The sequence below is a fragment of the Taudactylus pleione genome, unplaced genomic scaffold (assembly GCF_031769625.1).
Source record: "Taudactylus pleione unplaced genomic scaffold, aTauple2 ptg000019l, whole genome shotgun sequence".
In the NCBI taxonomy this organism is placed as follows: domain Eukaryota; kingdom Metazoa; phylum Chordata; class Amphibia; order Anura; family Myobatrachidae; genus Taudactylus; species Taudactylus pleione.
The window spans coordinates 4,845,017-4,871,702 of record NW_028284421.1 but is presented as its reverse complement, the minus strand read 5'-3'; the positions used below and the strand labels follow the sequence as shown (position 1 = coordinate 4,871,702).

The 26,686-nt window shown below is 41.1% G+C and overlaps 1 protein-coding gene across 10 annotated transcripts in view; it reads right to left on the bottom strand.

Annotated features, from left to right (window-relative positions):
* TCF12 (transcription factor 12) overlaps nt 1–26,686 on the bottom strand; it is a 292,270-nt gene that overhangs the window by 70,975 nt on the left and 194,609 nt on the right. For all 10 annotated transcript variants that reach the window (XM_088445100.1, XM_088445153.1, XM_088445177.1 and 7 more), the window contains exons 7-8: nt 8,685–8,820; nt 2,913–2,965 (exon numbers count right to left, since the gene is read on the bottom strand). In XM_088445100.1, the coding sequence (XP_088301226.1) occupies nt 2,913–2,965; nt 8,685–8,820 (189 nt within the window). The remainder of the gene's footprint in view (nt 1–2,912; nt 2,966–8,684; nt 8,821–26,686) is intronic.

The following is a 26,686-nucleotide window of genomic DNA, read 5'->3' as shown; positions in this document are numbered from 1 at the left end:
ATTTACCAACTAAATATAAATGGTAGGAACTTGTATCATGACAGCAAAGCAAAGTGGTTCAACAATAATATGTTTATGTGAGGATTATTGGCTTCCAAAACACTCTTGTCTGTGCAATTTCAAACCTATAAATGATCTGTCAGAAGCACATGACACCCTCCTTCACGTAAATAACAAAAGGTTCTTCAGCTTGAAAGGAGAGAAACAGAAGAAAAAAAAAGAGCTACTAAAACAAACGATACTAAGTAATGGAGCATACACACGGTCAGATTTGTCAGACTTGTCAGATTTGTCAGATGAACGATTGAACGATTAAACGTTTTGAACGATTTGAACGATTTGAACGATTGAACGATTTTTGACTGCATTAAAATGAATGGAATCGTCCAAGTCTGACTGCAAACACATCAGATGTCAGAAATCGTTATCTGACCATCGGGAACGCGCATCGTTGATCGTCCATCGTTCAGGCATGTCAGATATGAACGATTTTCCTTCAGATATGAACGACTGAACGATTTTTAAATCGTTATCGTTCATATCTGAAGGAAAAATCTGACCGTGTGTATGCACCATAAAAACTCAAACAAGACTTATTAAAATGGCATCCGCTAACAGCATGAACTTAGGCTCTCCTGTTCAGTACTACTACATTGATTAAAACAGCTGTCACACCTTCATTTAAACCTGAAATATTTTAATACAAATGACTTATCTCCTATAAAAATGAAACAAAGAAAAAGTGCATAGAACTATATTAGGCCAGAAAGTAACTACCATGTTCAGTGGTGATCTTGCGTTAATATGTTTGGTGCTAAAGTTTCAGAAAATTAACTCTAAAGGATTATTAAAAATATACATTAGCCAAACAGTAACGAGAGGATTCAAAGTGAAAAACCACATAGCAAGCAGATTCCCCCCTCCCCCCAAAAATAGGAGGGGGAAACCTGCAAAGATTTCATATAAGCTTTAATGTTACATATTATACACTTTTCCCTCTCAGCCATAACCTAATCTCAAATGCCACATTTTATATAGTCCAAAATATCTGCACGTGTGCCGCAGCCAGCTTTCGTTGCGGAGAAATTGGCGTCTATCTTTGGCAGTACAGCTACCCCTGCATATATCAATGTTTCCTCTGCCATGAACATCCATGCCTTCATTTTATACATCAAAAACAGCAATGAAAATATTAAACCAAATACTGCAATGGGAAATGAATGCAGATGAATGAGAAATGCAATGTATGTTCTCCAGTACAGATGTCTGTCCTTGCACAGTCCTGTTAAATATTAATGTGCCATTCACTTGTAGATGGTAGCATCGGCAGAAATGGAAGGAAGACTGTGGCTGTTACATGTTTTGGTTGCTCTGTCATTTTTAATATCATATTTTTTGTTAATCTAGCAGAAATCATCTGGCTCAGTGTACAGTCTACCCTGAATTAGACACAACTGTTAAAATATAAATTGCTAAACTATTTTTAGCTACTAGAAGGAAAGAAAAGAAATATTCCTGGCTTTGGGAAATGATTTGAAGCACTGTGTTCATTTTGTTTATCAAGCAGCTATTCAGCCTCTAGTGGGGCCTGAGTGCTTATGCAAGCAAAAGCTTTTAAGAGTGCCTGCAGCTGCAGTCCTTGCTTCCAGGTAGACTGCAGGTTCAGAACACAGCTGCCCTCGGCTGTATAAACCATTTTAGCTCCATCTGGAAGCAAGGTTAGAAACGGATTTCAAATTCAGGTTTAACATTGCAGGAAGAAACTACAAGAATACATATAGTGGAGCCATACCACCAATCCCTAATCAGCGTGAGTACTATGTGCTATAAGCTCTGTAGACTACGAAGGATGTTTCATTCAAACAAAACTGCTCTGAGTTATGACTCATCCAATTGCACCTGCGCCCAAGAGTTAAGTACTGCCAAATAAAAGCTCTCAATCCCTTTACACAACAAAGGGATGTACCCCGCAAGGCATCATAGCCCTCTCTCCCTCCCCTCATATTTGTGGTGGGGTGGGGGGGAATTGGCAGGGAGAGAGCGCGATATGTAAAGAGAAAGATAGAGAAAGGATATACTTCTATCAATGAGCAGGGATTTTCATTTCACATGGATTTTTAAAATGCTGATTCATTTGCAAACAATTTTCCATCTTTAAAGAATAAGGGATATTTAATACCACAAAGCACCCTTATAGCAATAGATTATCACAGCCATTAATGTGTTTTTCCCCCACCAAAACCCTTGCAACCTTTTTTTTTTTTTTTTATCAAAGCCCTTTATTCTCTAGGGATATATTTTCGAGCAAAGAGGGATCAACAAACTAGTTGCTTGAAAGCCTTCCTGATGCTGGGCTGAAGTTAGGAAAGGCTTAATGAAAGCTTTAAAATCCACCAGGGTTTCGCACTGAACATCTGACTTGGTGATTTATGCATATTAATAACCTCAGTCCTAGTGAGGCAAGCTGAGCCGTACGTGTCCTCCGAATCTTAATGTCTTCAGCTCCATTGGGATTATTACAAATGTAAATTTCGAAGATTCTTGGCTATTAATCTCTGTCTGTCCTCATGCTCAGCAACATAATGACTAATTAAACATCAAAAGACCTGTACAGGAGATCTTCTTTGACAGCTTCTGGCCCTGTTCTCCTCCCATGAGAGGAATTCAAATGACAGGGACAGGGGACGGGAGCATATGACGGTGTTACAAATCACTACTGTGAATCTAAAAACTGAACATCAAACCCTGGTTTAGACCTAATGAAGCTCTACCATTGATCAAGACAACCAGTTTATGGTCACTGTAAAAAAAAAACAAACCTGTTTAAATAACGATTTATATGACCTCTGTACATGGTCCTACGAATCCAATTTATTTCCCACAATAATTTTAACAATGCAGTCAGTACTTACGGAAGAAGGCAAGCCAGGGGGGACCTTTCTTATCTTCTTTGTTTGTACAGGATCTGCACATACAAATGAAAAAAATATTTATATATAAAATATATTGTGAGCTAGACTTGTAGGAAAGTAAACATATTTCTATATTTGACACTTCCATGTACAATCTCTATTACAAAATATATAATATGCTGCCAAACTAGACTAATCATACTGTATGCTTTCCATATGTACAACTTTGGAGACTGTAGACTGACTCTTTACCTTATAACACGCATACAACACCTATCCTATTGTCAGCCCACATTCATTATTTGCAACATCAACAATCACTGTTTGTGCAAATTTAATTGCTGACAAATCAAACAATATACCACCAGTATAACTGACCTGCCCAAAGTTGTACCAAATACCACTTTATATATCCATCATTCAAGAGCAAAATTTCCAGCACTATCCACTAATAAGGGAGCACAGCTACTGTACTTATCGTGTATAATTATGGTAAGTATTTATAGAATAACATAAAATCCTGCAGAACCGTGCAGTGTGGAAATAATAAATAAATACACAAATACATAGAAAGATGAGAAGATGGGGCAGTAAGGGCCCTGCTCATGAGAGCTTACAACCTAGTGATACAAAACCCATTCCAGTCAACCAACAAAGTAGTGTTTAATATTGTCTGGAATCTGTCATTACTTCATACACAAAGATGGGCCAAAAGTGAGGAAGACCCATACCAGGGTGCAAGCTTTGGTGCTCAGCAAAATATAGGCATTTTCTGTCTGTTAATAGCATTTACCTTGTTGGCAGGTTTAGAATGAAAAGCTTTCCTTTTAAAGTTAAACATCACATTAACAGATTGCTCTATTCGTTGCAGCAAGCATAATAGTTAGGCCCACCCCTACTCATGCAATTGCTACAGGAGCGGTCTCTGGGATTACACTTATTTTGTACCCAATATCTTCTAATTTTTTCTATGTGGGCAGACAAAATACAATTCAGGGGCAGTCAGTCAAACCAAAGAGCCAAAGATGTTGTGCATATATTAACATATACAGAGTTTTTCTTCAAAGGCCACTGTAGGTGTACAGATCCTTTTTTTTTTTTTTTTTTTTTTTTTTTTAGCTCAGTAGCGCACCGATTAGCTTACTGTGTCACAGCACTGAGGTCTCGGGTTCAATTCATATCAAGCCCATATTGGTTTATGTTCTCCATGTTTACGTGGGTGTCCTCTGGTTTCCTCCCACAATCCAAAAACATATTGGTAGGTTAATTGACTCCTAACATAAAAATTACCAAAGCGTACATATATGTGAATGCAAGCGACTGGGAAAATAGATTGCTGGTCCTTGCAACCTGATTGGTGCAGGGGTTGGTGTGAATGGCTGAATACTTTAAGCGCAGCATAATGTGTGAGCTATATAAATAACTGTTAAAAATAGGTGTATTAGCTACCTATCTCCTGGGATTTCTCCAGCACGGTTTGTGATTCTTTCTGGATATATTTTTGAAATTAATAGGTACCAAACGATGTTTAAATGATCACTACAAATTATTTAACTCTGCTAATTCCTAGGGAATGGTGAAGTGAATGGAGTAAGTGAAATTGCTGACTAGAAGTTGCAAAATGGCAGTAAGGATTTAAGGTGCATACACATGTAACAATTTTATAACCAACGATAATCTCCCAGATTTTCCCTTAAAAAATTGAACGATTTTTTGAAGTGTGATGAACGATTTTTACAATGATGAACGAAAAATGTTCCTTCCCTTAATGAAAATCATTATGTTGGACAGTCTGAAATGGACGATGAACTACAAACTACAAATGAGAGCGCGCTTGAACGATTATTGTTCATCGTTATAACTCAGAACCTGAATTATTTTTAACGATTACGATGTCGTTAACGACAAATCGTTCAAAAAATCTTTACGTGTGTATGAACCTTAAGCAATAAGCCCGAAATAATAACATTTGTGCTTCGAAGACAGAAAATTATACAGCTAATATTGATCAGATCCTTATTGAACATGTTGGTCAAAGTGGTTGGCAAATAACTGCTATCTGTCCGTGTGTGCCATCATCTTCCAATCTCACTAACAGGCCCCAGTGATAAAGAAAGCGATCTGGTCAAACAAGCTGAATCTTGTCCAATTGAATCACTTGCATAATTAAACCATACAATTTATCAACTTCACCTGATGGGTGAGAGCTGCAGGGGACATCACCCAGCTATCACCTGTTAAATTTGTTTTGATACAATGGTTTTTAATATAGAGATCAATAAATCATCACGGTTTAGTACTGCAAGCACTACATTCACTGTGTGCAGAACACAGCACCACTTAAAACTTGGAAGGCAGGACCTTATTCAGACCCGCTCGCTAGATGCGGTCGCTCGCTCGATGCGTATGCAAATTTGTGAAGGCAGGCGATCGCAGGGCAAGGCATTAGCACGCCCACTGTGTCTTGGCGTGCAATCACATTGTGTATGCAGACGCCCACCAACTTGTCTTAAGACGCCCACTTGCGCACGTCATCACCAGGAAGCGTATGCAACCATCGGTACCATCGGATGCGATCGCAGCGCTTGTGGCTGACCATACCCTACCAAAAGCACTTCAGTGTAAAATCCAGCCAGGTGGCGCGTACTATGACGCTGTCTCTAAATTATCCACGCCTCTGAAACGGCGCTGAGACGCTCAGGCACGTCTGCGTTCGCACCTCCACTCCCGTTTCTAGCAGCTAGCCCCTGTCACCACCCACAAACGGCTTCTCCTGTTACGCACTCTGCTGGGCAGACGATGCGAAGCAAGCTAACGTTTCCCGATCTCTTGCACTGGTTCGCGCACGCGCACTGCGATGCATACGCATGCGCGCAATGCGAATATCTGGCTACAAGCGAACGCATCCTAGCGAGCAGGTCCTCAGTTCCATTTGTAAAATTATAGAACTGTAAAACCATTACTGGTTTTAAATAGAAGGTTTTGTGCATGCTTTAATATAGTTACTAGGAGCTGTGTTTATGTTTTAAATGAAAAGTATCACTAAAGAGTAATGCTTAAGAAGCTCCAGTGTTCTGCCAGCATGCAGTTCCCCTTGTACCTAACCCGTTTATGTAACATGGTTGTGCAGGCCCTACTAATATGAATGACATCACATGTATTATCTCTAAAGCTTTTATTTCAAATCAAGGTCAGGAATTTAATCTCTGGTTTTATTTTAACACATTGGCGGGCTCTTATGCAGCCACATACTGCAATACAATTTAAAAAGCCCCTAAAATAGAATCTGCATGATTTGATGGGAAACAACCACTGACAAGTTAAGTAAAGCAATCATTTCCAGTAATGCAGTATATAATTTCATATCCAATGAAAGATATCCAAGTAGGGGCACTTTGATCACACCAATTTAAAAAAGTAATGGATTTAGGGCCTGATTCAGACCCACTCGCAAGCGGCTTTCCGCTCGCAAGTGGGTCGATGTTGTGCACTGCGCATGCGCACGACGGCGGGAGCTCCGTCGTGCGCATGCGCCAGACGCGACGAGCGAAGGACTTTCCTTCGCTCGTTGTGTCTGATCAAAGGGGGCGAGCTGTCGATGTTGATTGGTAGGGAACGCCTACCGTCAGAAGCCGGCCCACTGACATCACTAGTAATGTCAGTGGGAGTGATTTTGGCTCTGATAGAGCCAAAATCACTCCGGGCCTTGCGGTTGAAAACCTCAACCGCAGGCTCCGGCTCGCAGTGGCGATGGTCTTGACCATCGCGGCCATCAAACTGCACGCTCGTATAGGCTGTGGGTGGTGACCCACAGATATACGAGCTTCCAGAAGGACGCTCCATAATTATGGAGGGCGCCCCTCATTCAGAGCGTGCGCTCTGCTCAGAGCGTACGGCTCTGAATGAGGGCCTTAGTTCAGAGGTTCCCAAACGCAGTCCTCAAGGCTCCCCAACAGTTCAGGTTTTAGAGATCTCCATGGTTGAACACAGGTTGTTAAATCAAATTGACTGAGGTACTCATTAAGTCACCTTTGCTCAAACATGGGTGTCTCTAAAACCTGAACTGTTGTGGTCCTTGAGGACCACGTTTGGGAACCTCTGATTTAGCTAATACGATCATATTATAGTCAATTTCTACTTTAGTGGAACCAATTTTCGTTTTTTCCGCTATTTTTATTAGCTTTGGCTTCATACACTATATAGCAGAGGCTCATTGTAGCAAGTCCTCGTTCTACAGCCAGCTCCCTTTGCCACGCCATCTTGCAAAATTGCGAAAAGCAAATAGTAATATGGAGTTCAAAATGGATGATGTCAGGTTTGTGACACAATGGAGAGGGGGCTCTCCATAGACAAAGGATACATTACAGCCACAACCCCAACGGTGGCAGGAGTGGTATTAGGTGGTAAGATTCATCCACACAAAGATTTGTGAGAGGTGTGTATCCACTTGCTGATAGAGGAACGACTGTACTAATACAATGTTGTAATCGTACTGCCGTTCCTCATCTTTTATAGTGCCTACATTGAACGATATGTTGTTCAGTGCAGGCACCCTCCCTCATCCCCGAATATGCACAATCTGTCGTTATCGGTAGATTGACCAGCATGTTCAGGCGATGATTGATGTCGAAAATTACCAGTGGGAGCGAGAATCGCTGGTCGCTTTCGACATTTTAATGAACGATTTGTGAACGATTAATGAGCGATTGAACAAGAACGTTATCGTTCAATCGCTCATTTTAATTGTCTAGTGGACACGCATCTTTATCTCCATTTGTTAATACCCACAGATAGTCATTTAGGAAAAGGATTCAAGGAGTTGAATTTAGAGCAGACAGTTGTGAGGTATAACTAAATCTGGGCATACATAATAAAAAATTAAGCAAATTCAATTGCTAAAATCTTTGTACCTTAAACAGTTAAACCTAATGATTAAGCATGTAATCACATATTTGCAATTTAAATTATTTAATATATGGAAAGCACACGTAGTATTGAAGTACTTTTAGCTGTGTAGTTTACAATGTTTTGGGACTTTACTACAAGTAACCATGTACAAAATGTGTTGTTACTCATAGCAACAAGACATGTATTTTCAGGATTACCATGTATGTTATTGATTCCCCTGTTTATAGTAAGAAAAGTACATGAGAAACCAGTTAAAAAGTGTACAAAAAAAGCACATATTATTGCTAATCTGGCAGGAGTCAATTTTCCTGAAAGCTGCAAATTATAAGCACCATTTCATGTGCACGCACTTGGCTTACTACACTGGCTGAATTTTACAGACAGGCCATTAAAAGCTGCTTGGCAACAAAAGTAAACCAATAATCTGATGCAAATATCCAGCACCCACCACACTTTTATCACATACTTGCATGGCTTGCAGCAACTGCACAGCAACATGTTTCATAATTCATACATATTAATTTCACTGATAAATATATTGGATATAAAACAGGAGTTGATTTTTTTTTAATCTGGTCACATGTATAAATATGGCAACACATAACAGACACACATATATAAGGCAAATAATCAATATCTAATAAAGCAGAGCAATCAAATAGGCCAACAATAAATAAATAAGTAACCTAAACGTTCCAGAAAATAAAAAGACTCACTTTGGTTTTATAGAATGTGACAAACAAATCCAAGAGCAGGTATTACGTTTATTTTCCACAACTAAAGAGACAGGTGCTAGAAATAAATATTTATGTATCAAAATAACATTTTTGTGGGGAAAAAAACAAACAAACAGATATTACTGACCAATGGTTGGTGTGTCCTGCAAGGGTCTCCGACGCGAACTTGATGAAGAGAATGGAAAGTATGGGCTATTTGGCTTCCCTGAAGTTGGAAGCTGCCCTGAGCTCCCAAGTCCAATATCTGTTCGAATTAGGCTGGACTGAAAAACACAACAAACCTCAATGTGAACCAACATTCTAACTAATAATTTTTTTTTTGTCCACAATATACTACTTGCAACAGATCTGCTCACTTGTCATTCATATGCAATTTTTATAAATGTAGAATAAATAAAACACCCCCCCCAGCAACCATGTGAGTGTAACTGTTTCAAAACTCAGTTGTGTTATCCACCATTTATTTTGAAGCAGTGACTGAAGACGTTGTCAGTGTTATGAGTGAGACAACTAGCCATTTTGTGCTGTAGAATTGTAATTGCATGCTTTATTTTGTAAGCGTATAACTAAGATTAATTTTGCCTTGATGCATAACACTTAATGAGATATTGTTTTTCTTGGTTGATATTCCAGCGCAGCTGTGTGCACAAAATTCAGCTCAGCTATTGATGCTAATTTAATGAAAGTTTGTTTCTGCAGTAAAAACTGCCCAAAACAAAACTTGCTTGCAAGTAAAATATGGTGTTATAAAAAAAAAAAACTTAACAGTTTACCAGAGAAGCATTACATTATAATTCATATAGTGCCAGAGCAATAGATGGAAACTGTTCTGAGTTCTGCTATAAAATCACAATAACAGAAAGTTAGTCGACCCCTTTAAAATTATTAGTACGTTAAATAATAATTATAATAAAAAGGAATAAATGTTTACGGTCTAAATAGCTAATAAAATGTGGCTGCATTCCTTACATCATTACAGATGTAGAATAATATGCAACATCCTCATACAAATACAATAAAGCACTTTAAATCTTTTAAGTCTACTGTTTGTACGAAACATTAAGTATTAAAGAAAGAATGAAGATGCCTGGGGTAGTTTGGAGTAAACACAGGGTAATAAAATACATAATAAATACGTACACACTGCCACACACATACATTTTATATATATATATATATATATATATATATATATATATATATATATATATATACACACATACACACACGTATACACATACATACATACATACGCACACTCATATATATCACTTCTGAGAGCCTGGTAACAGTAATCCTCTATGAAGGATAGATTACTCTGCTGACAGAATACAGAACACTCAATTCCTAGGGGAGATTCTGCCCCAAGTTAGTAAATTGCCTAAATCACCATGACACCTGTCAAAGTACACACTCCTGAGCTGATGACCAGAGGACAGACTACATTGGACTGTTACTAGCAGCTAAAAGATAGCCAGCGAAAATGTTTATTTGTTTTCTCATTTTATTACTACAGCATTATAAATCTCTAGTGATAAGATGTATAACGTGACATTAACTTTACATACACAAGCAACTACTCACACGGAAACATGTGCCAACTCATTTTATTCAGGAGATTAGAAAACTATTAGTTGGAATGTGGGTACATAAACGGCAGCTTAATAAGATTACTCAAAGGGCCTAAAAAATTATTTTGACAAGATGGGTCTGGAAGTAAAAAAAAACCTGAATTAGCACTAGAGAAATCATGAATTAATGTTGTTTTCACATACAAAAGTTTTTACTTTACTACATTCTTTTCTGAATTTCTCAACAAAAAAACTTTGGCTTAGGGGTGCCGTGAAAACAATGCTGATACTCTAGGGCGCTGTGATTCAAAAAGTTTGGGAACCACTGCACTAGACAAAGGTTTATGTGGGGATAACAGGTCCAGTCATTGAAAATAAAAAAATACAAATCTGTCATACGCGCATGCTTCCCAATTGTCAGCGCCCGGAGACGCAATCAGATGAAGTGGGTAACGGGTGTAGTGAAGCCAATGTGGGCGTGTCGCTGAAATCTAATGCGTCCAAAGACGCTCACACAGGAGGCCAGTACTTACAGGGAGAAACTGCATCTACCATAGAGCTTGTACAAGTTTTCATGGTGCGACTATAGACGCACAGACACAGAAATGCACTCTCTCAAGATGCTGAAATTGAGCATCTGAGTTTTGTGAAAATAGTCTGCGACACTAGAATAAGACGCAAATGCATCTAACTCAGAATGAGTCCCAGTGTGACAAATTGCACAGATCCTAGTCATACAGCCATCCAGAACAACTGCTTCAAAAGGCCCCATGTACAAACAACTGATCAGGGTGCACGCATACGACAGTCGTCTGGTACCCAAAATTACTAACCCAGCTGTTAAAAATGTGACCAAACCCAGTCTGATATGGGAATCTATCTAACTATACATTAAGCAGAAACAATTTTATTTGTGCTTGCGGATCATGGGAGTTTGGCAATCACACATCACTGTCTATATTAGAAGGAAATGCAAGAACTGGAAAACATTATGTGTTCAAGTCTGTGGAGTCATTTGTTGTCAGAAAGAGGACTGCTTTTTAATACTATTGTTTAAATAAATGTTATTGTATTCAAAATCAGACAGTTCTGTCTATTAACTAAGTGAAATACAACAGACATATTTAGGCAAATGTAATCAAAGGCAACACAAGATTCAACACTACAATTTTGAAAATCATCTTATGTAACTAACTTGGTGAGGTACATCTTCTATACTGCACAGTTCTGTGGTCTTTTTGAAGACCAAAATCAATGGTATTAATCATTTCTACAGATTCATCTGCTCATTTGAAACAACCAGGATAAATTATTGATTACAACTGATCCTGTCTTCAGGGCTTCTACAGAAAATATACAGAGGCCCAAGAGAATGCACTCGCTGTGAACAAAGTATATATTTATATTACGCTCATTTACCCTCCTGTCTAAGGTAGTTACAGTCTGGCTCAGTGGCATAAAATGTATGTTTCTTTTAGTTTAAGTACAACTTGCTACAGACAATCCCAATATTGATACGTGGTGATCTCCAAGAAAGGGGAATTAAAAAGTGCACTAATTCCATTTTAAAGTTTTCTGAAATTTTTAGACAGATTTTGTGTAGAAAGGCTTTTTGTACTCTATGTACCTGGGGCATACAGCAGTTACACAGTCCATTTAAAACATCACCCCTTGTTTGTTCTGGACTTTTTCAAAGAGACATCTCCTGCATCTGGGTCCCCTTCTCTCACCTAGATCTGTACAGTAACCTTGTACAGACAAATGTATTAAACTTATTACACATTTATTTTGAGGGGAGGAGACAGCAAAAGTGACAACTAAGCAACACTCATGGCTGCCTGCATTGTGCAAATAAACACAATTTCTCCTGGGGCGTTACAAGCTCTGTCAGTGCCCATGTATTGTTTAAAAATAAACATACATGCCCCATTATTGTTTCAACTTAAAAATAGTTGACCTTTAGATATATAAATTAATATTTCCCTATACAGTCAGGTGCATAAATATTGGGACATTGACAGAATTTTCATATTTTGGCCTTTATTCACCACCACAATGGTTTTGAAATGAAACAAACAAGATGTGATTTAACTGCAGACTTTCAGATTTAATTTGAGGGTAATTACATCCAAATCAGGTGAACAGTGTAGGAATTACAACGGTTTCTATATGTGCCAAAAGTAATGGGACAAACTAAACAATCCTAAATCTAACTTTCACTTTTTAATACTTTGTTGCAAATCCTTTGCAGGCAATTACAGCCTGAAGTCTGGAACGCACAGACTTCACCAGACGCTGGGTTTCATCCCTGGTGATGCTCTGCCAGGCCTCTACTGCAAATGTCTTCAGTTCCTGCTTGTTCTTGGGGCATTTTCCCTTCAGTTTTGTCTTCATCAAGTGAAATGCATGCTCAATCGGATTCAGGTCAGGGGATTGACTTGGCCATTGCATAACATTCCACTTTTTAGCATTAAAAAACTCTTTGGTTGCTTTTGCAATATGCTTCGGGTCACTGTCCATCTGCACTGTGAAGTGCCGTCCAATGAGTTCTGAAGCATTTGACTGAAAATGAGCATATAATATTGCTATTGGTAGTAGCAAATATTCAAACGAGAACTTTGAAGGCCGAAGTGGAGAAGGGTTCCATGTGAACAGCAGTTGAACATGGGTCAGTCAGTCCTAAGATTCTGCTGCTTTTGTCAGCAGTCACATCATCAATAAATACAAGGGAACCAGTTCCATTGGCAGCCATACATGCCCACGCCATGAAATTACCACCACCAAGCTTCACTGATGAGGTGGTATGTTTTGGATCATGAGCAGTTCCTTTCCTTCTCTTCTCATCACTCTGGTACAAGTTGATCTTTGTCTCATCTGTCCATAGGATGTTGTTCCGGAACTGTAATGGCTTTTTTAGATGTTGTTTGGAAAACTCTAATCTGGTCTTCCTGTTTTTGTGGCTCACCAATGGTTTACATCTTGTGGTGAACCCTCTATATTCACTCTTGTGAAGTCTTCTCTTGATTGTTGACTTTGACATATATACACCTACCTCCTGGAGAGTGTTCTTGATTTGGCCAACTGTTGTGAAGGGGTTTTTCTTCACCAGGGAAATAATTCTTCTGTCATCCACCACAGTTGTTTTCCGTGGTCTTCCGGGTCTTTTGGTGTTGCTGAGCTCTCCGGTGCATTCTTTCTTTTTAAGAATGTTCCAAACAGTTGATTTGGCCACACCTAATGTTTTTGCAATCTCTCGGATGGGTTTGTTTTGATTTTTCAGCCTAATGATGGCTTGCTTCACTGATAGTGACAGCTCTTTGGATATCATATTGAGAGTCGACAGCAACTGATTCCAAATGCAAATGTCACACCTAGAATCAACTCCAGACCTTTTACCTGCTTAACTGATAATGAAATAACGAGGGAATAGCCCACACCTGTCCATGAAATAGCTTTTGAGTTGATAGTCCCATTACTTTTTGCCCCTTAAAAAGTGGGAGGCACATATAGAAACCATTGCAATTCCTACACCATTCACCTGATTTGGATGTAATTACCCTCAAATTAAATCTGAAAGTCTGCAGTTAAAGTACATCTTGTTTGTTTCATTTCAAAGCCATTGCGGTGGTGAATAGAGGCCAAAATATGAAAATTCTGTCATTGTCCTAATATTTATGCACCTGACTGTAAATATTATTGATAATACTGCCTCTGTAGATCATATTGAAATTAGTACAGGTATTGACCGCATAGAAATTACTGATAATTGTAACTACAATATCCTCTACGAGGCAACATTAGGATTACAACTACAGGCTAATTGCTGACCATACACCTGCACGATTTCAGGCCGATTGCCCGATTTTCCGATGACTCGTGTAGAAATCGCATCTTTTTTAATTAGGATAAGATCCGATGTGTTCTCCTGCAGCTCCTAAAACATATCGTATGATCAGATGTGCAGCCCATATGATCCGTCGTATTCGTATGCTGATCGTGCAGTTTATTTGTGCATGCGATGGATCGTGCGTCCAACCGGTGTCATTTGTGAAAAAAAAAAAAAAAGACTGATGCACGCATGGGGAGATCCGTGATGCATGCATCGGTCTGTAATAAAATAAGCACAGATGCAGGAATGGTTCAGTGAGACTTTTTCTAGCGGGGGGCTAATGCCACAGTCAGGGGAGCACTTTTGCCTGGCCCCCAAGCCAAAGCATTAACCCTGACCGCTAGTCAGCCCAGGCAGGGACCCCTGGGGAGCTGGGGACCTCCCTAATAAAAGGGGATCCCCCTCCAGGGCACCCCAGGCCCAGGCTGATAGCCCGGGGCTTTCCCCAGCATCCCTGTGCTGTGGGTGCCGGGTTATGTGGTGTAGTGTAAAAAAAGTGAAAACATTGTCTTTACGAGTAGAACTGCAGGTCCCAGCAAGCCTCCCCCGCATGCTGGTATTTGGAGAATGCGGAGCATTAAGGACCCGCTGGTACCTGTAGTTCACCTGTAAAGAAATGTTTAAATAAACACAATACACACAACGTTATAGTAAAGTTTTTTTTACATACATACACACTCACTCACACATACTGGCAGAAGAGTCCCCTTCTCCCAGTAGTCATCCTAGGTCTTCGGAAAAAAAAAAAAAAAAAACATGCAACAGATAACCACGATGGTTGTCATCTCCTGAATAAACGCTCAGACGCAGCATTACCCTTTATAGTGCTGTGTGAGCGGTCATTGGCTGACAACAATGGTGGGAACCATTCATTGGCTGAGAGGTGGAGGGCTTGCCTCTCCCAGCCAATGAATGCTCAGCAGCGGGGTTTCCATGGTGAAATCTCACCGCTAAGCTCTCATTCGGGAAGTACCGTTCTTATACAACGGTACTTCAGTTCGTGGCTCCACGCTGATCTGTTTTTTTTTGTTGTTGTTGCCAAGTCCCTGGATGCATACTTTGGACAAAAGAGGACCGAACTTCGGATAGGAGACGGTATTTTTTTTTTCACAGGTACAGTTTGGATAAACTACTGGAGAAGGGGACAGATAGCTACAGGGATAGATAGGGGAGTACGTGTACATGTGTATATGTGTGTACATGCGTAAGTGCATGTATGTTCAATAAACTTATACTGTGTATGGTGTGTGTGTCCTGTGTTTACTTAAATATTGCTTTTGTTGTGAAACTACAGGTACCAGCGGGCCGTAATGCCCTGAATGCTGGAACTTGTGGCTCTCCAAGTACCAGCATGCGGGGGAGACTTGCTGGGAACTGCAGTTCCACAGAAAAAGACAATATTTTTAACTATTTAAAATGCACTACACTACATAATCAACCCGGCACCTACCACCCAGGGGTGTAGGGGATAGCCCCGGGTTATCAGCCTGGGGTGCCCTGGAGGGGGGAGCCCTTTATTGGGGGCGGGGGTCCCCAGCTCCCCAGGGAACCCCGGCCTGGGATGACTAGCGGTCAGGGTTAATGCCTTGGCTGGGGCGTCTTGTGAAAGAACTCCCCTGGCTGTGGCATTAGCCCCCCAGTAGAAAAAGTCCGGTGCTGGTTCTGGAAAATACAGGAGAACTGTATGAATTTTTTTCCCCTGTATTTCCAGAACCAGGACCGGATCAATGCACAGTGCTGGTTGCGCAGAATACGGGGGACCCCTACATCGTACTGGGTCACTAAAGTCTGGGGCTGGTTACTCTTTGGGGGGAGCACAGCGGTTTTTTTTTCTAAATACCATCCCTGCATCTGTGTTTATTTTATTAAAAACGCATGCATCACGGATATCCCCGCGTGTGCATCAGTTTTTTTTTTTTTTTTACAAATGACGCTGCTCGGACGTGGGACGCACGATGCATCGTATCGTGTGATGGTATGTACAGCGTGTGTCAATCATGTGGCCGGGACTGCCAAGGAGCTGCCGGGGAGTTCAAGGGAAATCGCAAGTAGAATCTTATCTTATGCTGGTCGTAACTAGAGTATAGCCATCATAATTGTTTTAGATTAAATCAATACAGGGGCACTGCTATTTAACTTTCTTTCCCTGATATTCACAGGCCAAATGCTACTTGGTATTCAGTCCTCCTCCCTGGACTGATGCTCACAAGCAAGGTGCGTTATTGAAAGGGAGGAAGGGGGAGATTCTTAAATTAATAATGGTGATCATATTAAACTGCATGTGATTTAAGGGTATAAAAAGAAAAACAAACCCTGAAAAGCACCAGCAATTTGAGGTTTTACACTCCAAACCACTGGATAAATAAAATCCAGAGGCTTGGAGGGCAAACGGAGAGAGTATTCCATCACGCTGCCTCATGTCTCACAATCTGGAATTTGTAAATATGATGTTTTGAAGAGGAATATAATGCATGGCGGGCAGCACAGTAAAAGGGCAGCCATCAGGGGATACAGTCAGCACACATGTAAGGGGCCCATAGCATGACCCACAAACGTAAATATTTTCCCAAAATGACTCCTCATCATTGCATAGGACAGGTGGTGCACTGCTGCAAAATTGCAGTGGAAAGGGGATCCATGATCCATATTTGGCGCTGGAGGAAACACATTCACAGGGCCCTGTCTTATAGAGGCAGCAGCACAGCATCTAACCGTCAATATGTGCTTCTGCCCCCTCCACTACTTTTCCTCTTCTCCACCTCCTCTAGTGTTTCCTCTCTGATTGGGTCTCTTGTGCACCGCACAGTTAAGGCAGAAGTCAGCAGCTCTCTGTTCCTCCACCAATAATGTGTCTGTCTCTGTATTCCCCTCTGTCTTTGTTTGTCTACAGTGCCTCTGTCCCCTTCCATGTGGGCCTCTTGCCCCCCTGTCGCTCCTCATGTGGGCCTTTGGCCCCCTCTCACCATGCATGATTCACTTCTAGTGGGTCCAACAATTCCTTATGGCAGCCCTGCACAGTGAAATACTTGACCAGGGCCTTATCTGTGTGGAGTTTATAAGTTTTACTCCTGTTTTAATGCGTTTTCTATGGGTGCTAGAGTTTCCTCCCACACTGTGTGTTTTGCTGTGGTAGGAAATATATATTGCATATATATACAGTCAGGTCCATAAATATTGGGACATTGACAGAATTTTCATATTTTGTCCTCTATTCACCACCACAATGGCTTTGAAATGAAACAAACAAGATGTGCGTTAACTGCAGACTTTCAGATTTAATTTGAGGGTAATTACATCCAAATTGGGTGAACGGTGTAGGAATTACAACAGTTTCAATATGTGCCTCCCACTTTTTAAGGGGCCAAAAGTAATGGGACTATCAACTCAAAAGCTATTTCATGGACAGGTGTGGGCTATTCCCTCGTTATTTCATTATCAATTAAGCAGGTAAAAGGTCTGGAGTTGATTCTAGGTGTGACATTTGCATTTGGAATCATTTGCTGTCAACTCTCAATATGAAATCCAAAGAGCTGTCACTATCAGTGAAGCAAGTCATCATTAGGCTGAAAAATCAAAACAAACCCATCAGAGAGATAGCAAAAACATTAGGTGTGGCCAAATCAACTGTTTGGAACATTCTTAAAAAGAAAGAACGCACTGGAGAGCTCAGCAACACCAAAAGACCCGGAAGACCACGGAAAATAACTGTGGTGGATGACAAAAGAATTATTTCCCTGGTGAAGAAAAACCCCTTCACAACAGTTGGCCAAATCAAGAACACTCTCCAGGAGGTAGATGTATATGTGTCAAAGTCAACAATCAAGAGAAGACTTCACAAGAGTGAATATAGAGGGTTCACCACAAGATGCAAACCATTGGTGAGCCACAAAAACAGGAAGACCAGATTAGAGTTTGCCAAACAACATCCAGACAGATGAGACAAAGATCAACTTGTACCAGAGTGATGGGAAGAGAAGAGAAGGAAAGGAACTGCTCATGATCCAAAACATACCACCTCATCAGTGAAGCATGGTGGTGGTAGTGTCGTAGCGTGGGCATGTATGGCTGCCAATAGAACTGGTTCCCTTGTATTTATTGATGATGTGACTGCTGACAAAAGCAGCAGAATGAATTCTGAAGTGTTTCGGGCAATATTATATGCTCATATTCAGTCAAATGCTTCAGAACTCATCGGACGGCGCTTCACAGTGCACATGGACAATGACCCGAAGCATACTGCAAAAGCAACCAAAGAGTTTTTTAATGCTAAAATGTGGAATGTTATGCAATGGCCAAGTCAATCCCCTTTCCTGAATCCGATTGAGCATGCATTTCACTTGATGAAGACAAAACTGAAGGGAAAATGCCCCAAGAACAAGCAGCAACTGAAGACATTTGCAGTAGAGGCCTGGCAGAGCATCACCAGGGATGAAACCCAGCGTCTGGTGATGTCTATGCGTTCCAGACTTCAGGCTGTAATTGCCTGCAAAGGATTTGCAATAAAGTATTAAAAAGTGAAAGTTAGATTTAGGATTGTTTAGTTTGTCCCATTACTTTTGGCCCCTTAAAAAGTGGGAGGCACATATAGAAACCGTTGTAATTCCTACACCATTCACCTGATTTGGATGTAATTACCCTCAAATTAAATCTGAAAGTCTGCAGTTAAATCACATCTTGTTTGTTTCATTTCAAAGCCATTGTGGTGGTGAATAGAGGACAAAATATGAAAATTCTGTCAATGTCCCAATATTTATGGACCTGACTGTATATAACTTAATTAGATTGATAGAGATAGATAGATATAGATAATAATGTCCCTGGTTTAGGAGTCTGCCTGTTCGTTGGCTAATCTCTTGAGCCACTGGACAGATTTTAATGTGGTTTTCACTATTCTATACAGCATTGGTCGAGGAAGGTTTAGGTGTATGAACCATTCATCTGTGACAAAAGGGAGCAGAGAAGTGGCGATTTTAGTAAAGCTAAGTCATGGGGGGGAAAAACTAGCACCAAGCTGCTGTATAGGAGCTGGCCATAGTGCTGAAACAATATAAGCACAAAGAAAAAAGAAAGAAATTCCTTAATTGGGCACTCATGGATCAGAACTATATAAGGTGAAATAAGATGTATCAACTAAATGGGGAACACTCTAATGTGTAAAATATAACTTTTATTGTTCTCGTCTAAAATGGCAATTTGCGAAATATAAGGAAAGAAAAATATATCAAATAAAATTGTGTGACAACTATTTATTTTGTTGTGTTATATCTTTGATTTGTGTATTTATCATCGTATAGCCAAATGGCTTATTGTGAGTTCATCAACATGGGTGTCTGTATTATTAGGGACGTACCGCACTTTCACTTCTTTCAGATTGGTAAGATACATTGTTATGTATCTATCATAGGTACTGAAATCCAACCATGTTAGAACAACTCTTTTAATTTACAATTAACTATACAACTGAATATCGCATAATTTCAAAGAAAGGGTGTTTTGAATAGGTATCTGGTGTTAGCCAATAAAGCTGATGTAATCGCAAGTGGTTGTCTAGCTATCAGTAATCACCACTTCATGTGTGTGGTGAATTTCAACATATACTGCAAGTTTAGGTTCCTTTCTCTTATAATTATATCACATGAAGTTAAAAGATGTTAGAGAACACCCTGCAAACTCACACGGTATAAAATTTCTATACAGCATTGGTCGAGGAAGTTTTAGTTGTATGAAACATTCATCTGTGATAAAAGGGAGCCGAGAAGTGGTGTTTTTAGTGAATATAAGTTATGGGGGGAAAAAAAAAAACTAGCACCAAGCTGCTGTATAGGAGCTGGCCATGGTGCTGAAACAGCAAGAGACAGTGAGAGCCAATCAGAGATAGCAATGTGCCCTGTTGCTTAGCAGCAGCCTAGAGAGGGGAGGGAGTCGGGGACTGAGCAGGGTCACGTCTGAGGCAGACAGAGAGTGAGAGACCTCCAATGAACCTGTGAAGATGCCCTGATGCAGACACATTAGCCTGAAAGGAGCCAGGGGAGGCATAGATATCAGGGATTAAAAAAAAAAAAAAAAAAAAACCCATTGGAACGCCATTGAATGATTTCTATTTGATGGTGGCAAACATTGGGCCACCACCATCAAAAGGTAAAAACACTATAGTTGGAACAAAATCCATCGGATCCAATGCCCATTCCCTACGCTAAACCTGCAGATGGACTCCGGCTACCAGTCCTCCTCAGTGAAGTGCTCCTTGCCCAGCATGATGTTCCCGCTCAGCCACACCTCATGGCGAACAGGAGGCACCTCCCATGGATGTCAGTGCTGTTCTCGGACAGGGGAACCATGGCGAGGAAGCTCAATAGGAAGCCCAAGAAATACAGGGTACATTATGCAAAAATGACATTGCTAATCGCCATGTTCGGCTGCTGGGGAGTGGTGCGCATGGAGGCTGTGGAAATATGCACAGGTGCCGCAGCCCTGGGGACATGCTGCTGATAATGCTTACGGTAGCTGCAATACAAATCTCTCATCCATAATCCTCCTGACCTTCCCAGCACATCCCAGTGGCCAGGCTCCAACCAGCTGCAGGGCAGCAGCAGAGGGGGTTGTGGTGACACTGGTGAGATGCATGGGACAGAAGTGAGAAGCAGGGAGTTGTGGTGAGATGCAGGGGACTGTGATGACATGGTGTAGGTTATGAGATGCAGGGAGCTTTGGCGAGATTAAATTGCGCCCGTCCAAATCCGGGGCGGGTTGCTACTGTATGCATAAATTATATTCTTCTGTGTATTGTAGTTCATTTATGCTGCCATGCAGTACACTTTACTCATGTCTGCCATATAGGTTTATTATTTTACATATTCGCATATAAAGGAACAATTTGTGTATCGCTCCCTCAGTCTTTACTTTATATTTTTGAAGTAATGTTATTTGATAGCAGAAACATGTTTATCTGTTTTGAGAAGGCTATTGACGTAAACCTGTTACACAAACATATATTCCAAAAGTCCAGGACTATTGCAGTGCAGTTCAATGTACAGATTTGCTACTTGTAGAACCCAGCATGCCCAGCACATGGATGAGATGGTGTGGTATAATATGTTGATAGTCATCATGACGACATGGTCATAATGTCAACGTTGAACACGCAGTCATCATGTAGAGCGGAGTTTCCCAAACAACGCTATTACAGTCCAGGTTTTAAGGATATCTATGTTTGCGTCCAGATAATGAAATCAAAATGCGGTACTAATTAAGTCATCTAACTGTTGATATTGTGATGTCAGCATTATGAATGTCGCCATTGTCCACCTTTTGACTACATCCCGGATGAGACACACTGCCTAACAGTTACCAGCTGACTAGCAGCAGTAAGCCTCCCCCCTCCAACTAGGATGCCTAAATAGCAATGCACATTTAAAACGTTCCCCAGATTTAAACATTTAGGATATTTTTCACATTATAATGTAAATCCACTTAACAATGAAATTCTATGGTTAAGTTGGCAATTATGAGCATGTTGTTTAAATGATCCGATATGAAGGATCTCATTAGATAGTGATGTGAAATACAGTTACAATTTCAAGAACAAAAGAATCTTGAATGAGTAATCAATAGCAACTGGCAAAAAAAAATGAGACGTTAATTATGATCCTCTCTAGTGTTTTGTCTCAGACAAGGTTTCATTAAATGCTTTGTGCTAACCTGTAAGCATTCAAGTTATCTGATCGCACATTCATTTCTGTCATTTAGAGCCATACAAAAGCCATGTTTATCCGTTGTGCATTTTCATTCGGTCAGTGTGACTGCAGTTGATTCCTAAGTCTTATGTAGAGTTACTGTTGCATTGGGAAAACCTGACATTTGAATCATCATCTGTACATGAAACTTCCAGCAGGTTTTAAAAAAATAATAACAATCATCCATCAAATGCAACTTGTCAGGGTAATCTGACTTATTTTGCCAGCGAGTCAGTGTGACGACTTCTACCAAGGATACCAGCTTCTAAATCTGCTAAATATTTTAACAGATGCACAACAGACTATATTTACATTCTACTTTCACATTTGATAATAGTTAACACACGGAATCGGTATGTCCTGCCGGCTGTCGGGATGCCTCCTGTCAAAATACCGACAGCGGCATCCTGATGGTTGGTATCCAGACAGGGGTCGGGTAAGTATACTTACCCTCCCCCTTCTCCTCCTAACCCTCCTTTTTTGTTTTTTGTAGCCTAACACTAAAGGCACACATCCACTAGACCAGGGGTGGGGAACCTTTTTTCTGCCAAGGGCCATTTTGATTTTTAGAAAATCATTCGGGGGCCATACAAAATTATTGACTTAAAATTTGCCTCCTATATTTGATTAAAAACGTTATTAACTCACCCTTAATGCGATGGCTGTAAGTAACTGCTTCTCTTTGGTATGTTGCCAGGCAGAGTCTGGAGGGGCAGTCCCTATGGATGTGTGACAGGCATATTGATGAGGCAGCCCTGGGGTCCTCTCAGTCCTAACCAGCCTGATAACAGCACTGACTGTACACACCTCCTGCTGTGCCACCACTGGCTGCTTGCCCGCGCTGTTAGGGTGAGACCCTGCACGCCCCTGCACTAGCCAGCTCAATGGCAGCCATATGACAGCCCTGACTCCCCCCCCACCCCCTTGTGCGCTGCCTGCCTGTCGCCGCTGATGGGGAGAGAGCCCTGCATGCCACTCAATGACAGCGCTGACACACTGATCCCCCCGTGCTACCTGCCGCCGCTGATAGGGAGAGAGCCCCTGCACTAATCCGCCCGATGACAGCCCTGACACCCTCCAGCGCTGCGCTCCCTCCCGCCGCTGATAGCCGATGACAGCCCTCACACACACACCCTCCCCCCGCTGTGCTACCTGCAGCCGCTGATAGCGCAGCAGGGGGAAGGGGTATCAGGGCTGTCTTTGGCTACCAGCCGCCTATGACAATCCTGACATCCCCTCTCCCCCGCTGCGCTACCTGCCGCCGATGACAATCCTGACATCCCCGCTCTCCCGCTGCGCTACCTGCTGCCGCTGACAGCCGCTGCACTATGCTGATTCTGCTGCTGCTGACAGCCGGCCGGGCCGGATGATTTCACCTTGCGGGCCGTACACGGCCCGCGGGTCGGAGGTACCCCACCCCTGCACTAGAAGATTTAGTTGAGCGATTGAACGATATCGTTCGCAAATAGTTTAGAAAAATGTCTAAAACGACCAGCGATGCGCGCTCCCGCTGGTCGTTTAGACATCTATCATCGTACAAATATGTTGTACAACCTGACATGTTACATGTTTGATGTGCCTAAACTGAACGACTGCTCGTTCAGTGTAGGCACATCACTGACTGACAAACTACTGCATGATTACAATGTCGTAATCGTGCAGTCGTTTGCCTGTCTTCTAGTGGATGTGTGCCTTAACCCTTCCCAGCCCGCACCCTAACCCTCCCCGTTCGTGCCTAAACTTAAGTTTACCCCTTTGGGCCTACACTACACCCCCCCCCTTCAGTGGTGCCTAACCCTAACCTCCCCCCCAAAACCTTACACTAACCCCACTATGCTACCTAAACCTAACCCTCCCCTTCCCGCGGCTTACACTAAAGGCGCCCCGAAATTACCTAGTTTGGGCTGGCGTCCATCTGGATTGCGGCATCGGGGATTAAGATAGGCGTCGGTATTTTGACGCCCATCATAAGTCGCTTGTTGGGCTTCCCCCGTTGGGATTTAGACCGGTGACATCGCGGGCATCTGTCTCCTAACTACATCCCATAACACACATATATATTAAATATACACACACACACACATACATACATACATACATACATATACACACACATATATAGAATATACAGAGAAGAGTTTTAGCACTATAACCCACTTGTTTGTTTCGTATGTGCGTTATAAAGTGGGCCTTGGACCTGTTGGACTATACCTATCATTCCCTGAGGAAATGTGTTTTTATGGATTTAAACATTTCTGCACTTCTGGATACAGATAACATATTCCCTGTATGTTTTTATGTTTATTTTGTGTAGTATTTAATATTATAAACTAAAACAAACTACACTATGTGAATTATTTTTTTTTTCTCTATAACTTACATTGAAAAGTCTGACTAAACCCTCCTAATGAACAGGAGGACATGTAATAGATGAGCCTCAGAGAATTTACTTCTGGCGATTAATGCCTATTGATACACTTCCCTACAAGCGTATGTCTGGTACGCACAAATGTATATAGGGGCTTATGGTCCATGCATGACATTGTATCTAGATTACACTAGTAAGTGCTTGTTTTTATCTTTATCTCTCTCTCATATATATATATATATTTTTTTTTATTTGTAGCCGGCACTCCTTTGCTGTAAATATATTACTTGGCAGAGTGCCCTTTTATCAACAGCCGAAGCTATGAAAGTAGCAAAGGGACGGCACTCACAGCTCCAATAATAACGCAATACAGTTTCTCTGGTATCCCTAAGGAAAGGACCTTCTAAAAAAAAAAAGTGTCCTGAAATGTTGGAGAATCAGTTGGAACTGTATGCATTATTGGAGCTAAGAGTGCAGTCTCTTGCCATTTGTATATATACAGTCAGGTCCATAAATATTGGGACATTGACAGAATTTTCATATTTTGTCCTCTATTCACCACCACAATGGCTTTGAAATGAAACAAACAAGATGTGATTTAACTGCAGACATTCAGATTTAATTTGAGGGTAATTACATCCAAATCAGGTGAACCGTGTAGGAATTACAACGGTTTCTATATGTGCCTCCCACTTTTTAAAGGGTCAAAAGTAATGGGACAAACTAAACAATCCTAAATCTAACTTTCACTTTTTAATACTTTGTTGCAAATCCTTTGCAGGCAATTACAGCCTGAAGTCTGGAATGCATAGACATCACCAGACGCTGGGTTTCATCCCTGGTGTTTTGCTCTGCCAGGCCTCTACTGCAAATGTCTTCAGTTCCTGCTTGTTCTTGGGGCATTTTCCCTTCAGTTTTGTCTTCATCAAGTAAAATGCATGCTCAATCGGATTCAGGTCAGGGGATTGACTTGGCCATTGCATAACATTCCACGTTTTAGCCTTAAAAAACTCTTTGGTTGCTTTTGCAGTATGCTTCGGGTCATTGTCCATATGCACTGTGAAGCGCCGTCCAATGAGTTCTGAAGCATTTGACTGAATATGAGCATATAATATTGCCCGAAACACTTCAGAATTCATTCTGCTGCTTTTGTCAGCAGTCACATCAATAAATACAAGGGAACCAGTTCCATTGGCAGCCATACATGCCCACGCCATGACACTACCACCACCATGCTTCACTGATGAGGTGGTATGTTTTGGATCATGAGCAGTTCCTTTCCTTCTCTTCTCTTCCCATCACTCTGGTACAAGTTGATCTTTGTCTCATCTGTCCATAGGATGTTGTTCCAGAACTGTAATGGCTTTTTTAGATGTTGTTTGGAAAACGCTAATCTGGTCTTCCTGTTTTTGTGGCTCACCAATGGTTTACATCTTGTGGTGAACCCTCTATATTCACTCTTGTGAAGTCTTCTCTTGATTGTTGACTTTGACACATATACACCTACCTCCTGGAGTGTGTTCTTGATTTGGCCAACTGTTGTGAAGGGGTTTTTCTTCACCAGGGAAATAATTCTTCTGTCATCCAACACAGTTGTTTTCCGTGGTCTTCCGGGTCTTTTGGTGTTGCTGAGCTCTCCGGTGCATTCTTTCTTTTTAAGAATGTTCCAAACAGTTGATTTGGCCACACCTAATGTTTTTGCTATCTCTCGGATGGGTTTGTTTTGATTTTTCAGCCTAATGATGGCTTGCTTCACTGATAGTGACAGCTCTTTGGATATCATATTGAGAGTCGACATCAACTGATTCCAAAAGCAAATGTCACATCTAGAATCAACTCCAGACCTTTTACCTGCTTAATTGATAATGAAATAACGAGGGAATAGCCCACACCTGTCATGAAATAGCTTTTGAGTTGATAGTCCCATTACTTTTGGCCCCTTAAAAAGTGGGAGGCACATATTGAAACCGTTGTAATTCCTACACCGTTCACCTGATTTGGATGTAATTACCCTCAAATTAAATCTGAAAGTCTGCAGTTAAAGTACATCTTGTTTGTTTCATTTCAAAACCATTGTGGTGGTGAATAGAGGCCAAAATATGAAAATTCTGTCAATGTCCCAATATTTATGGACCTGACTGTATATTAATGTGCAAAGTTTTAAGCAGGTGTGGAAAAAATGCTGCACAGTAAGAATGCTTTCAAAAATAGAAGTGTTAATAGTTTATTTTTTATCAATTAACAAAATGCTAATTGAATGAACATTAGAGAAAATAAGAGTTATGGTATAACATACCTTTGTTAACTCTTTTTCTTCGAGGTCCATGGGGTCCACAGCCATTATTTTGGGGTATGAAACCCGGTCACCAAACAGTTAACACAAACGAGCTCTCTGCTCCCAGGATGCACCGGGTTTCCTCCTCATATACCCCACCCCCTGCCTCAGGTAGCCAGTTCGTTACCAAGCTCAAGCAGGCAGAGACAAAAAGGGTAAGAAAGAAAAGACCCATACTTACGAGTCCAGACTCTCAAGAGGAGAAACTACGGAAACCTCCCCCAGAACTACAG